Source organism: Cyclospora cayetanensis, unplaced genomic scaffold (assembly GCF_002999335.1).
Source record: "Cyclospora cayetanensis isolate NF1_C8 unplaced genomic scaffold, CcayRef3 CcayRef3_contig_7, whole genome shotgun sequence".
NCBI lineage: Eukaryota > Apicomplexa > Conoidasida > Eucoccidiorida > Eimeriidae > Cyclospora > Cyclospora cayetanensis.
Window position 1 is genome coordinate 186,658 of NW_020312700.1, and position 13,354 is coordinate 200,011.

The following is a 13,354-nucleotide window of genomic DNA, read 5'->3' on the forward strand; positions in this document are numbered from 1 at the left end:
GCAGAGACCCCGTCTGACCCCGGCAGAGCGTACTCTCGCCGTGGTGTCAAACCGACCACGGAGCCTCCCTGCTACTAGACATTGTTGCTGGGACATCCCAAAGGGCAGCAGCAACTGGTGTGCCTGTAGATTTGCGTGGCTCTCTCTCTTAGGGTCCCTGGTTCAGTCAGGCACTTGTTTTAGGGAGCGTGAAGGCGGCGGCCTTGAGAGCCAGGGATACCAGTTGATCGAAGTGTGGAGAGTAGATGTCTTCTGGAGTCAATCGAGCATTTAGAGTAGCTTCTCCGTTCTTGAGCTCTTCATCAAGTTTGGCGATGTGGGTGAGAATAGCTTTGGCTGCATTCTGGCCATCACGCGGCTGCCCCAACGCTGAGAATGTCAAAGGGGAAAAGAGCCGAGGGAGCGCTAGCTGTCCGCGCATCCAGCTCACCAAGCGGACGGCTAGCTCTGCGAAGAAACGGTGATCGGGATGCGTCTCAAGTCTCTCCTTGACTTTCGCGAGGGCCTCTCCCATGGCCTTCTCTTCCTTCGTCAAGCTGAGCTTGTCTTGATCCAACAACATGGCAGTGACAGCGGGATCCCAACAGAAGGTCCCTAACCGCCTCAGGGCCTCACCCAGGATAGAGAGGGATGGTAGATTCCGTCTCTCCCAGAAATAACGCTCTGAGTGAATTGCTGCAACCTCCGCTACCTCCTTGCCTGCCTCTTGAGGAGGGACTGCCAGCGCCAGCTGCTGCTTCACATTCTCTTTCGCAGTCAGCCCTGCAAGGGCCTCCTCGCGCATGAGCTGCAACGAAGTTGCAAAGAAGTGGCAGAGCAGCACCTGGGAGCAGACGCAGACTGCCGCTGCACTGACTGTGTTGAAGGGTATGGGGGGCCCCCCGTGAACGCGGGTAAGACCGCCCCAAAGGGGCCCCTGGGCATCGATGCAGTCGGTGAGCAAGTAAAGAAGCCCCCTGAGAGTTGCCGGGATGACGCAGAACCTGGTTTCTGTCACGCGATCTACAAGCTCCTTTAAAGGAGGGAATACCACATCGTCAGGGGCCCCGTTCTGTCCGCTGTGGGCCTCGCCCTGAGCAGCGAGAGCCCGCGTAAGAGCTCCCAAGGGGGCCCCCAGCATAGAGAAGAGCCAGCGGCGGTCTTCCATCAGCAGAAGGGGATGCGGAGGCAGCAACATGCTGTCGAGAAGCGGCGAAACGAGGGAGGCGGCGGAAAGGAACATCGACTCGGGCAGGTGGCTTACAGCCTCCAGCTCAAACTGCGCACATTCGAAAGGAAGGCGCACGTATAATAGATCTACTCTCCCTTGACCCCGATGAGCCTGTTTTTCTTTGCTGGTGCACCATGTAAGCCCTACGACCTCCTGATCTGTGCATTCCCACCTCAAGAAGCTTCTTTAAAAAGCTCTGAATATCCCTCATGTAGCAGGCAAGGCGACAAGAGTTCCTCAACAGGTCAGGCAGCTGCTGCCGGCCTGCAGCCTGCACCACAACGCGCCATGTTTCGAGCACTATGTGTTTGTTGTCTCGAGACCCCTTTTTTGGGGAAATCGGCATCATGCCAAGAGGCTCCACACACAGGTAAACCACAAAACATTTGGGAACTAGCCACCCACGTACCTTGAGAATCAGAAGCAGGGGCTTGAAATTTATGTCTGAGGCAATTGCCCAGAGCTGCTTGGGGAGCTCTCTGGGTATTGAGTTCAGGGGATCTACGAGGCCGTTTCCTGAAGCCAGATCTTCTCGTTCGCGCCGTTCTGCAGCCTCCAGGGCTTTACGCACTTGAGGAGGAAGCGTGTCTTTGTCTGTTTCTGCCCTCTCACAGTTCGTTCCTGGCAAAGAACGCACAGAGCCACGCACCGGAGGCCCTCAGGCCCACACTGGGTGCGGCACGGCGGGAAGAAGGGGCTAGGATAGGCGGGCGAAAAGCCGCATGGCAGAAGCAGCAAAAAGAGACAGAAACGGTGTCACAACAAGAGTGGCGAACTGCAGGATAAAAGCAGCAGCGAAGCCGCGAGCCCTTCGGGTTCTTTCGCGCAGTGCCTGCCTGCGCAAAACAACCCTGCACCTTCCTACCTTCTGCTTCAATGACTTCTTGCTGTTTTTGACTGGGGAGGCCCTGCGCTGCTGGCTCGTCAGGAAAGAGCAACACCTTAGACAGTGCATGGACTTGGGGCCCTGGAATCGCATCGTCTGCAGTACCCACTAGGAGGCTCCACTCTGCTACGGCGGTGTCTCCTTCATCATCGTCTGCTCGCGCACATGCAGTAGCGAAAAGCACGCGGCAGGAAAGGAAAGCTAGGAATATGTCCATGCATGCATGGAGGGGATGGATGGGTGCAGGCACTTGCACATAGGGAAAGCATTTACACCCCCTGAACAGGACCCTGCTGGAAGCGCAGGCAAAGGTCAAGGGGGCTCAAGTGCAAGCCTGTTTATGAGGCACCAAAAAGCACTACAAACATAAAAAGGGGAGAGGAGCGAACCGGAAGAAGAATCGTCATCTGAGGCAGGGCAGGCAGCCACCCCCGACTCCTCAGTACTTTCGGTTTCCAGGATCTTCAGCTTGGTTTTTCGAGTCTTGTCTATTCCCGTCAAAAACACGCGTAGCTGCGTACGTAGCGAAATAAAGGCGTCATGGAAGAAATAAGCGCTGGATCATGTGAAGCACGCCCGTCGGTGATATGTCTTAAGCAACAAAAGTTTCTCGCGGCACGGCAGCAGCAGTCGAACTCCCGACTCACCCTGGAGTCAGGGCCCCACCACTTTCCCCGTATTTTTCCCCTCTCCTCCCCTTTTTCCCTACTCTCCTGCTCTCTCAAGTGCAAAGCCGTATACTTGCAAAGCACGCTCACCAGGTTGTCATCTGCAACTTTGGAGGCCCTAAGCTCGGGGATGGAGAAGGGAGTCGAGCTGACCCTAAAGCCACCCTCAAGGAATAGCTTTTCTGTTACCCAGGGAGGCAGCGCTTCCAGTTCGACTTCTATCCGAAGCGTTCCACCAAACAGGTCTGCCGCCTAAAAATTCACAACGAACCCCCCACCCCGTGAGGCCCTCGAACACACGAAATCTCGAGCCTTCGAACGTATGGAATTGATTCCACACACGAGGCAACAAAGGGCAGACTGAGGGAAGGGCACGCACGAGAAGATCGTGGCGATGCTGGTAATTCAGATAGTCCGAAGGGCAGAGCGCCAGTCGCAAGTGCGCAAAGAACGCCTGCAGACGAGAAGACAGTCCACCATAACACGAATTCCCTAAAAATACGCATCAACACGCTGCTAAGGCGTTTGGGGAACGTGTTTTTCAGCTGCGACTACTTAGGGCCTGCGGCTTTGTGGTTGGCTATACCTCCATCCACTCAATTATGAGGCACTCCGTAAGAAGCTCTCTCTTAATGGCCTGCAAAAATCCAACCTGACGGTTCTTCAGAATCTGCAGCTGCTCCATGAGGGCCCTGAAGCACAAAGGTGCCAATTTGGAAATATAGATATGTGTAGACATGGATGTATACAAGTAGAGACACCACGGCTTTCCCCGTAACCAAGTGCACACATAATTCGACGCCTCACTCTTGAGTGAGGCCTTGAAGACGCTGCTGAAAAATACGTTCACCCCCAGATAGCGGAGGAGACAAGAGTTCAAGGATCCCCATGGCCCCTCTAGCTTTGAGGCGACAGGACAGTTGAGACCCTAGGACGCACTTGTTAGAGTCGTCTATCTTGCGATGCACAGATACGAAATTGGCATGAAGTCGGGCAAGAAGGCGATGATTATCCTGAAGATCTTTGAGAATTTTCTCGCGTCGCAGGCTGAGTGCTTCCTCACTCTGCAAACAGCAGGTTCCCCCAGTGCCTCGGCCGCCACGGGCTCTAAACTCGACTTTTTTTCAGCACACCAGCATAGAAGTGCCCGCTCGGCACAAACCTTGCGCGGCTCCTGCCACCTCTGTCGAGACATAAAGTGCCTGAGGGGAAGGGTGGGCTTCTTCGGGGGAGGAAGGGGGGAGCAAGGAGGGGGGCCCACAGATGAGTCAACAGCTGCATGCAAGGCGAGTGTGGTGCGAAGAGACAACAACGGCATACCGGGGAAGTGCCTTGCATGCTCATCTTGTATGCGTCTAAAGTCGATATCAACGGGTGCTCAGAAAAGTCTGCAGGCGGCGCACACAAGTCGCCTCCGAGCTCTAGTCGGGTGGCTTGGTGTTACCACTCCAAGAAGCCCTCTGCTGCTCGGGTAGTCCCTTCACAGAGAGCCCAGATCACGATTCTTACCTGCCGCTGAGTGATGTCCTATGAGAATGCAGTGAGGACACAATGCCACGAAGCACTGCACAGCGACATCGCATAAACAAACAGCACACCCTCAAGGCGGCGAAGCCGGGTACCAGCAGCACGCGCCACGAGCCACTTTCTAAGCGAGACACAAACAGGCAACCTGACAGACGGAATATATGTATGTGGGGAAGGAGGCACATAGGGGCGGCGATGCAAGGGCAGATAGGAGCGATGCGAGGGCAGAGAGGGGAGAAGAATACAGCAGCAGGAAGAGTCCGAGAGCCAGAAGCCCATATAGTTGGAACAACCCTACAGCGTTGCATGCACACTAAATGAGGACCTATGCACAGAGAAGGATCCTCTTGGGGCTGAAAGGCTGAACTACGCACCACCATGCAGACGCAGTCGATCATCTCAGAGGGATGGTTAGGACACTGTCCAAATTGGAATGGAGACTGCAGGCAGATAGGCAGACAGACAGACAGACAGACAGACAGCAGCGCATGTATTACGGGGTGAATGGCAGTCTCCGAGGGCTCCCCCACGCCTAATAAGGACCGGATTAGGGTTCATACATGTAAATATCTATGTATCTATGTAGATATGAACACCCTCTATGAGTACTACAGCTTCCTCCGGTTCTAAAGTTGTCGAAGCAAGAGACTATCGGAGGAGTTCCAGCTATATATCTTTAAAGCCCGCAATACATGCGTTGCATCCCGCTTCCTCGTGAGGATACGCATGCATAAGGCCCCGCAGAAAGATCCAAAAGATATACAAGAAGATGCCGCTGCAGAGCACCGGATGCGTCGAGAGACCCCCTTTTAGGGCCCTTTGAAAGGGTTGGACTTGCATGCGTACATGTGTGACAGGGAGGCGCTTGTGCCTGGCCAGGAGCCTGCTGGCGCTGTGATGAAGCTGATCGCATTCATCGCAGAGGTGGGCCCTGTCTGCAGGGCAGAAAAGCGTTGCGGGGAGGAAAGTACAGACTTCGCACATCGGCTGGGAGACTTCGATGAGGAGAGACTGGAAGGCGAACTCCAGGACCAAGGATGGCAGCACTTGCGTGCTCTTCCTCACGCGGTACTGCATCCTCAGCATCCTGTTCGAAACCACGAGAGGCAAACAGGGATATCTTTGGCCAAATAACAGAAAAGCCAGCAGCACTGAGCGAGGAAAATCCCTACTTTAGCCTCCAAGCCCGAATTCGTTGGACGTTAAGGACTCGTCAGGAGGAGGCCTCCTCGGCAACGCGCCACCATGCGGCTTCAGGGTGAGAGGTCGTTGACTGGTGCAGACTGACTTTGTTTCACTTGTGGCTGGAGAAGATTGTATGAGCGCCATAGAAGCATAGGCCCCCGGAATCTCGCGTGTTGCAAAGTCGCCTGCAAACCTCACAGCCGTAAGAAAAATACCTGTGTACCTGAAGCGTGCCCTCCGCGTGCTGCACAACCGAGCCTTTCGGCCCTGCCGAAGAAGGGATCGTTTTAGTAAGATCCAGCAGCGGCAATGCTGCCCCTCCCCTCCTAGTCCTCGAGCGCCGTCCGCATCATCCGCAAGGGCAAAGGGCAGACTCACCATCTGCTTCCTGGTGAGCGAGGGTGCTCCCCGTCGCGAGTTTGCACAACAAGACTTTAAAGGTTCCCGTGGGCGAAGCGGCGAAGGAGACGGGGGCCTCCAGAGCTCCTACAGGAAACACCTGCTGTTCCCAGTCGCAAGCAAATCGACGGCCCTTCAGAGCTTCATCGAGGGACTGAGGGTTCTGCAAGCGGTCAGCGTCCAGGAAGGAATACACTATTGCTCCTTGCAGAGCCTGCAGCACACAAAGCGGCACGGAGAAAGATCCACTGAGGACGGAAGAAGACGTAGTGCATGAGCGCGCGCCAAAAGCGCGGGTGGAAGAAGTAGAGTTCGAGGGGGGCAGCCACTCAGAAGCACACATGGGCTTGCATGCATTCTGGAAGATGCTCGTTAACGGGGACAGCCCCTCGTTAACGGGGTCGGGAAGGGAGAGAGAACGCAGGGATTGTAGGACACAGCAGCACCGATCAACAGACAGCGCACAATCAGGCAGTAAAATGCAAACAGTTAAAGGCACTATGTTGACCTTAATATCCGCATGTGTCAAGAGAGCCCTATCTGTGGGGCAACAAGGCGCATGTGGATAAAGGCCTCCCAAGCAGAGGATCAAACATGAAGGGCGGCCTCGTGAAATTCTCACCCTGGCCTGAGACTCAAATGACACCTCTGTAGCCCTAGAATTCAGGCTCCAGGCCCGGACGATGTGGAGGTCGGCGGTGTAGTAGGAGAGTTTGAGCCAATACTCCCATCCCGCCAAGACATTGATATCATCCAAGAGGCATATATCCAAAGGCTGCGGTTCTTCTAAGGCCCGCGAATCCATTTTATAAACAATGAAGAAAGAAGCAAACAATGAAAAACGTGGTAATGTCTTACCCTGGACTGCAAGGGGGCCCCCCTGGGGGCCCCGTCACAGATCCCACTACCGGCTACCGGCCACTTCACCCGGAACACAGTAGGATGAAGAAATTTAAAAAGACACGAGAGGGATGCGCTCGCTCAAAAGCATGGCCCAAGGGTGCCTCCCGGCGGAGTGAGGACACACTTGCCCTACAAGCTGTAGGCTGAAATGAACCGTGAGCACACACAGAAGAATCAAACGGTATGCCATAAGCATTAAAAACGTTAAATGGAAACTTAGAGCACACATTACATACTGGGACAAGGAAAGCGCGGAGAGGGTCTTTAGAAAAAGTGCTGCAGTTCTGGCCTCTGGGCTGGTCACATTCACAGGCCCCCCGTCGGCTGCGCAGGCTAAAGCACACTGCGACCTCCACTTTCCGTACTACTAGTCGATGTCTATAAATTTTGATTCGCCATAATGAATATGACAGCTAGTATTTTGCGATGGAATAATACTAAAGTCTTTCCGCCTCAGCAGTGTAAGCCCTAGCCAATCGCATGCCGCTCTGCCACAGTGGCACTGATCCGGCCACTCCACAAAAGCAAAGCAAACAGTATCACTTCAAGTATTCTTTTATTCCAAAGATGCTGTGCCTTGTATCTCTGCCTTACCTCGTCCAGGGGCTTATCCCTTCCTGTTGACCCATGGGGTCTTTGTAAAACATCAGTCTCTACATGCAACAGCTTGCTTAGTGGCCGGCACTTGAAAGCAAGGTAATCGGGCACAATTCTAGAGCATTAGGCATATTCGGCTTTTCTTTAATCGTATTACTGGGCAATAGATAGGGATACTCTACGCCTTAAAGCCCACTCGAACCCTATGAAAACTGGCATGTCCCTTCCCATGAGCTCTCCTTCTCCTTACTCTCACACTGCAGTTTCCAGTCTAACAGCCAACCGAGGTGTACGTAACACTGTTGTCTGAGCACTGAACCTATCCCTACAACACGCAATCAGACATGCCAAGCAGCAAATACCATGGACGTGCAGGCAAAGCCTTCGGCAAAAACCCTAATTATTCTTGCTGAAATGATACTGCTGTTTTACTAACAGCCTCAGTATAGCTTGGCCCACTACCGTCTACACAGGCCGCTGCATGTGAAGTAACGCAAGAGGATAGGGAAGAGGAGTTCTGCCCTACAATGTGTATAACTCATGGAGTTGTACGCATCCATTTGCAACAGCTCATGAGTTGGGCTATCCTAGCCACTCAGGTGGATTTTAGCAAGCTTGACAGGCTGGCTGGCTGTAAGTTTTTTTAGTCAAGCAGCCACCGTGTTAGCATGCGGCTTGGTGCTTGACTTTAGCAACGGCTTTGGGATAAGACAGTAGGACACTTTAAACGCTCTGCTGCGTCAGATACCCAAAGACATCGAATTAATTTACAAAGTCCCAAATGTGTGGCGGTGGCTAAGTGGCTAAAGAAAATTACAGCCAGCTAGCCTGTCAAGCTTGGTAAAATTATTGCTCAAGGCAGCTGGAATAGCCAAGCTCACAAGCCATTACAAGTCATTGCGAACAGTTACGTGAGTTACACTCAATGTAGGGTTGAGCTCATCCCCTTTTTCTTTTGGCTATGACCTCACGGCATTTTAACCGGGTAAACGATTAGTTTCTCATAGGCCCTCTGTCCTTTGCAACCTGAGCTGCAAGACAAACATATGCTTTCATCTATTTTTGCTATGCAGATAGCGTAGCTAAATGCGTGCACTTTTATACAACTGTAAAACAGACCTGGGAAGTGGCGCTCGTTGGGGTATTCAAGTTCCAAATCGCTGGAAACAGCTCAGGGGGCTCCACAGGGGCCCCGAAGCGCTCATGCGGGGGCCATCTGCGCTGAGGAGAATACCGATTAATCAGAAGGCCAGCAAAATAGGTCTTTAGGCACTTGAATTCATGTAGAACTCTAGTGACCGAGCACACACTCGGCGCATTCAGCTGGGCCTCGCAGAGCCTTCACAAGTCAATAAAACTGTGAAGGAAGTAATAAAAAGACTAAAGAGCTAAGATGCAACGTCGGACACACTTCAGATGTACATACAACACCACAGAACCTCATGGAAGTATTCTCTCCAGTTTTGCTCTACGCCGTCGAGTGGCGACGAGGCCCTCGACGGAGAAAGTTGTTGTACGAGGGAACGGCAGCTAGAGTATCTGCTGCTCTTCCTAGTTATATGACTATGACGTGAAAACCATCTTAGTTTGGTCGCAAGGACGCGTGAACGTATATATTTATAAATATACATACAGGTGCTCATCAGGTGCGAAGATGTCGATGTATGTCTTTAGGTGCACATGCATATCGGCAACCACTCGTGCATATACAAGCAGATGTGTATCTAAAGTGCATATGGTTAAGCAATGCAACCTGCACTATAAACATAGTAAGACATATGAGCACACAAAAATCTGTACATTCGCACATATGTGCTTACACCCAAATGTATTTGTAGCTATGCCCCTTGTGATGCCCCACTCCAGCACCAAAAGGTCTCAAGGGGCTCCAAGGACAATTAATCATCAAGCGAATACATCTTCGAAAATTGGGGTTTGGAAGACGAGGCGTTTTCTTTGTTCCACGCAACAATTTGCTTCCCGTTAGCTGTATCTGTAGCATCGCTGTCGTCGCTTGCCGCCTCCATCATGAGCCCATCAACCATTCGCCTTTTCAGCTCCGCAATGCGAGGCCTCTCCTGCTCAGTTGCCGCCGTTTGTCTAGGGCTTGCAATGCGTTTTATGTCTAAGAGGTCCTGAGAACGACTGAAGGCCAATTCACCTCTGGGGTTCTTCGAAAGGTTCTTAGAGCCACTTTTTTTGTGCTTGCCTGACTTTCCGTCAGCTTCCTCATCGATTTGCCGTTTCTTTTCAAGATACGCTTCAGCCGCAGGTAGCTCTGGTGATTTTTCCAGATACTCTCGTAGTTTTTCGATAAATTCATAGAGGCCGTTTGACCACAAGTTCCTGTCCCTATCGACGCGTCGAAAAAACAAATCATGAACCCCTTGGTGGTTGTGGTAGCGCATGTAGAATGTATTGCGGTCATACTTGTCCGGAAGCACTAAGCTGATTGCCAAAAATGAGTAACCACCTTTTTTTTTTGCACCAGACTGCACCAGCCCCCCCAAAACCGGACAGCCACACACAGAGAGAGACACAGAAGCTGACATAGCGTATGTGTCAAAGCAGACTAAACCAATTTTCTACCCGTTACACGCAAAATAATGCAAATAACGATAGTAAAAACTGCAGCTAAAAGGCACCAAGTAGAGCAAGGCTTTCACTGTGAGCTGACTAGGTGGCATATAAAAAATCTATCTATAGAACTGAACACACATTCTGTTCCTCTCTCTCCGGCTTGTGAACAGTTACTTTCGCTGCTAGCGCATACTTAAAACAAAAGAATACCACATAGCAACTCACGAGGCATTCCTCCTTGGAATCCCAATATTGCCATTCCCATTTTCCATTGCGTCTTTCAGTTGCCTTGAAGTAGAGAGGGATCCAGGAACCGCCGATTGAACTCATAAGTTTGAGGGGCCCCTCCAATACTTTGCTGAAAAAGCGGAGCCTCTGCAGGTCGCTCATGCTATTAATATCAATTTTTAAAGGCTCTCCTCTCCCTTCTGCTTCGTATTGAGCATGAAGAAGAGCCTGGTGGATTAGAGGCGACATCTGATACTCCCCAAGATTTACATTTGCGGTATCTAGACGGTGAAACGATAGCTGAAAAGCCGCATTTAAAAAATATTATTAAACCTCATTATCTCTTCTTGGCGCATTGCACACATTCTTTGCCCTGCTGCTGCCTAAATGCCGCTCACCGGACTAGCTCATTAGCCCTCAGCGGGGAGTTTTATTAGTTACTGGTATATGTATACGCATTAAGCTCTAAGCATTCTGCACGGTCCGCTCGTAGAGAAGAAAGGGTAAGAGGAAGCTCGTGGAGGAAGGAGGCCGGAGAAGGCAGCAGCGAAGCATAATAAACTATAGAAGATAATAAAATAGGAAGACGTAAAGCAAGCTAACTTCTCTAGTATTTCGACTCACAATGATTTTACACGAGATTTTCCCTGCGTTCATCAAAGCATAACTTTGCCTTTTTGGAAACCCCACGTCAATTAAATCCGATTTAACTTTGATGCGGCATTCTCCAACTGGCTCAGAGCCAATGACACCATGGCGAAGAACCCGCACCTGAATTTCTCGCTCGCACTGTCTCACATGCAGAGTAAGCCGTTCCTGAAAATCGACAGATAAAATGCCCGCGTATTCATAAATTATAAAAGAATCAGCAAAGAATAATAGCGGCAATACAGTACAGAAGGATGCGCCGGTACGAGTTTCAGCTTTCTACAAACAGCCCCGAATAATATCCCGACAGGTGGAAGAAACACGTCATTGTGTCCACAGCAATGCATGAATAACTGAGACATGAAAGGATACACCCATACATGGACAAATGTAATGTACAAAGTGGCTTGCCTGAATTTCTACTTTGGTTTTCCTGGCTTCACTTTGGGTGGTCCGCGCGAAGAATCTACCCGCTCGCAGTTCAACAGAAAACTGTCCATTTCCTTCGATATTCATGATTTCATGGACCTCCACCAGCATGTCAAACTTATCATGGTCATGACAGCCGAGTTTCCGGAAGCATAGGCCCAAAAGGTAACATTCAGAGGGATGAGGGATTGCCTGTCTGTTACGATACACACAAATGCTACCAATTCCACAGGCGCATGTGGCAGCGCAGCAGGCTATCGCCGCAGGATCAGGAAAGAACATTGTTGGAGTTTACTCCTTCCCGCCACGAAACAAGCAAATAGGTGCATCGGCGCAAGGAGCCGTGGCCCGAAAGAGATGCAGAAGTTGGCAACGACTGGGAGAGACAAACGCCGACGGGGACCCTCCCCCACAGCTCACAGCTTGAAGACCGACTCCACTGGTAAAGCCTTTCCTGGTGGTAGGTGAAAAAGAAACATCATTAGGCCTTTGTCGCACCTATGAGAGTTAAGTAATCAGGAACCCTGAAGGCTTGAAAGACGGCTAGGCCCCTTAAGAGGAACCCTGTTCCTCTTGCTGAATAAAGCGTCGTAGTTGGTCTTTATAAGCTTTGACACCGCTGCTCAGCTAGAGTTTGTAGAGGGAAACGAGTGGGCCACTGCCTCTCGACACTGAGGTGGCCAAGCAGAGGCGGGTTTTGAAAAGGAATAATCTGTTTAGAAAGCCCACATATCTCTAGATAACTGATAGCGTGGCAGTTAAAATTCTTATTCCGGGTGTCCAGCCTTGAGAGAAGGGTGGAGCACTGAGAGGGACAAAGAGTGCAAGGCTTCTCGCCTGAGGCAGCGGACCAGCGACAGCCCCACTGGTACAAGTAAATGAAAAGCGCCGTGTGGACTATGCTTCTTGGGATGAAACCTGATGCTTAGAGGGTCTAGATGTGATAGAAAAAACGAAAAGAAGGCAAGGAGGAACAGCACGTACCTTTTTATTGATAAGGTGTTACTACAATAGCACCTCGCTCACCATCGGCAGCTGCTCTCGCTTTTTCTCTCCCTGCACTTTTGCGTACCTTCGAAGAGGGCCAACTTATTTTCGTTCAGTGAATTTGAGTAAATTAAAAGTATCTCAAGGCTCAATTTCATTTGTTGGCCGTCGATATTGCAAAACAAGATGTGAACCTCGTGACTCAAATCTAGCCGTGCGGCTGCGGGCTACTGGACATGACAATTGGTCTTCCCCTCCTATATATACGCAGAAGTCAGTTTGTTTGAAGCGTTGAGACTTATATCCTATATCGAGTCAAAATACGGCATCTCATATGTGGCCTCAGTAACAGGCATTGTGGGGTCGGCTGCTATGGGAAGGGGAAACGGAAGACCTGGCTGATTGTGTGTTGATGCTTCTATAAAACGTTTGCTGAGAACTAGCACTCCGAACATACTTAAAAGTGCATGTTGCAGTCTTCCAATTTGTCGAGTCTCTTTTAATCCAATCGTGCTCCTTTGGACTTGGAGAATTACATGTGGCCTCATCACCGAAATGTGACAAAGACTAGGAAGCGTGGACGACGCCAGCTTCAACATTTGCAGAAGCGTCATTTGTGGGATCGGCTGCCTGCGAAAGAATTCGGGGCTCTTCCTGGCTAACAGCGTAGCTGCCCAGGATTATTCTGCTTCCCTAGGGCACGCATTGCATAACATAGCTAGCGTCATCGACGGGCAACGCTTGGGGAAATTGGCACTTATTTTTGTACCAAGCGTCTCCTGAACTCGGATATATTCGCAGCCACTATTAGATATGTTGTCCCTACTTTCTCCTCAAGGCCCTTAATTTGGCTTTGGAATATTCAATGCTGAACGACCGGCTTTAATCATACGCAGGGCCAAACGCACTCCTGAGCTAGGTTTACAATTCAACGCGATCGCACATAAGTCTTCTTTTACAAAGGTATTGGACATAATGCGGACTACTCCGCAGGTAGCTTCAGATCAAACTAGCGAGCATGTGTGTTCTAATACCTTATTTATTGTTGTTTAGTTTGGTCGATAAAAGGAGACACAATGCTGTGTGCGCGTGCGCTACATGAGATAT

General features: G+C 50.9%; 2 protein-coding genes across 2 annotated transcripts; both read right to left on the minus strand.

Moving 5' to 3' along the window:
• Positions 1–166: 166 nt before the first annotated feature.
• Positions 167–6,680, minus strand: LOC34618390. Its single transcript, XM_026335457.1, has 16 exons — positions 6,498–6,680; positions 5,855–6,089; positions 5,580–5,661; positions 5,138–5,378; positions 4,666–4,731; positions 4,274–4,328; positions 4,085–4,152; positions 3,704–3,828; positions 3,351–3,456; positions 3,144–3,218; positions 2,855–3,016; positions 2,486–2,609; positions 2,076–2,222; positions 1,620–1,831; positions 1,383–1,481; positions 167–1,258 (listed from the first exon to the last, which is right to left on the minus strand). Exons 1-16 carry the CDS (start codon positions 6,678–6,680, stop codon positions 167–169), a joined length of 3,072 nt encoding a protein of 1,023 aa, XP_026191242.1.
• A 2,593-nt stretch (positions 6,681–9,273) lies between these two features.
• LOC34618389 lies at positions 9,274–11,542 on the minus strand. The gene is made up of 4 exons (XM_026335458.1): positions 11,243–11,542; positions 10,808–10,999; positions 10,181–10,483; positions 9,274–9,867 (listed from the first exon to the last, which is right to left on the minus strand). Exons 1-4 carry the CDS (start codon positions 11,540–11,542, stop codon positions 9,274–9,276), a joined length of 1,389 nt encoding a protein of 462 aa, XP_026191243.1.
• Positions 11,543–13,354: the final 1,812 nt, after the last annotated feature.

Bases quoted from the DNA above. Each gene is read 5' to 3' on its own strand.
- LOC34618389 (XM_026335458.1), bottom strand. From the start codon at position 11,542: ATGTTCTTTCCTGATCCTGCGGCGATAGCCTGCTGCGCTGCCACATGC. The intron at 11,000-11,242 runs GCAAGCCACTTT...GTCGATTTTCAG, and splicing joins AAACCAAAGTAGAAATTCAG to GAACGGCTTACTCTGCATGT. The intron at 9,868-10,180 runs GTGAGTTGCTAT...GGGCTGGTGCAG, and splicing joins ATTCCAAGGAGGAATGCCTC to TCTGGTGCAAAAAAAAAAGG.
- LOC34618390 (XM_026335457.1), bottom strand. From the start codon at position 6,680: ATGGATTCGCGGGCCTTAGAAGAACCGCAGCCTTTGGATATATGCCTC. The intron at 4,153-4,273 runs GTAAGAATCGTG...CGCCGCCTGCAG, and splicing joins AGGACATCACTCAGCGGCAG to ACTTTTCTGAGCACCCGTTG. The intron at 3,219-3,350 runs GTATAGCCAACC...TCTCGTCTGCAG, and splicing joins TCATAATTGAGTGGATGGAG to GCGTTCTTTGCGCACTTGCG.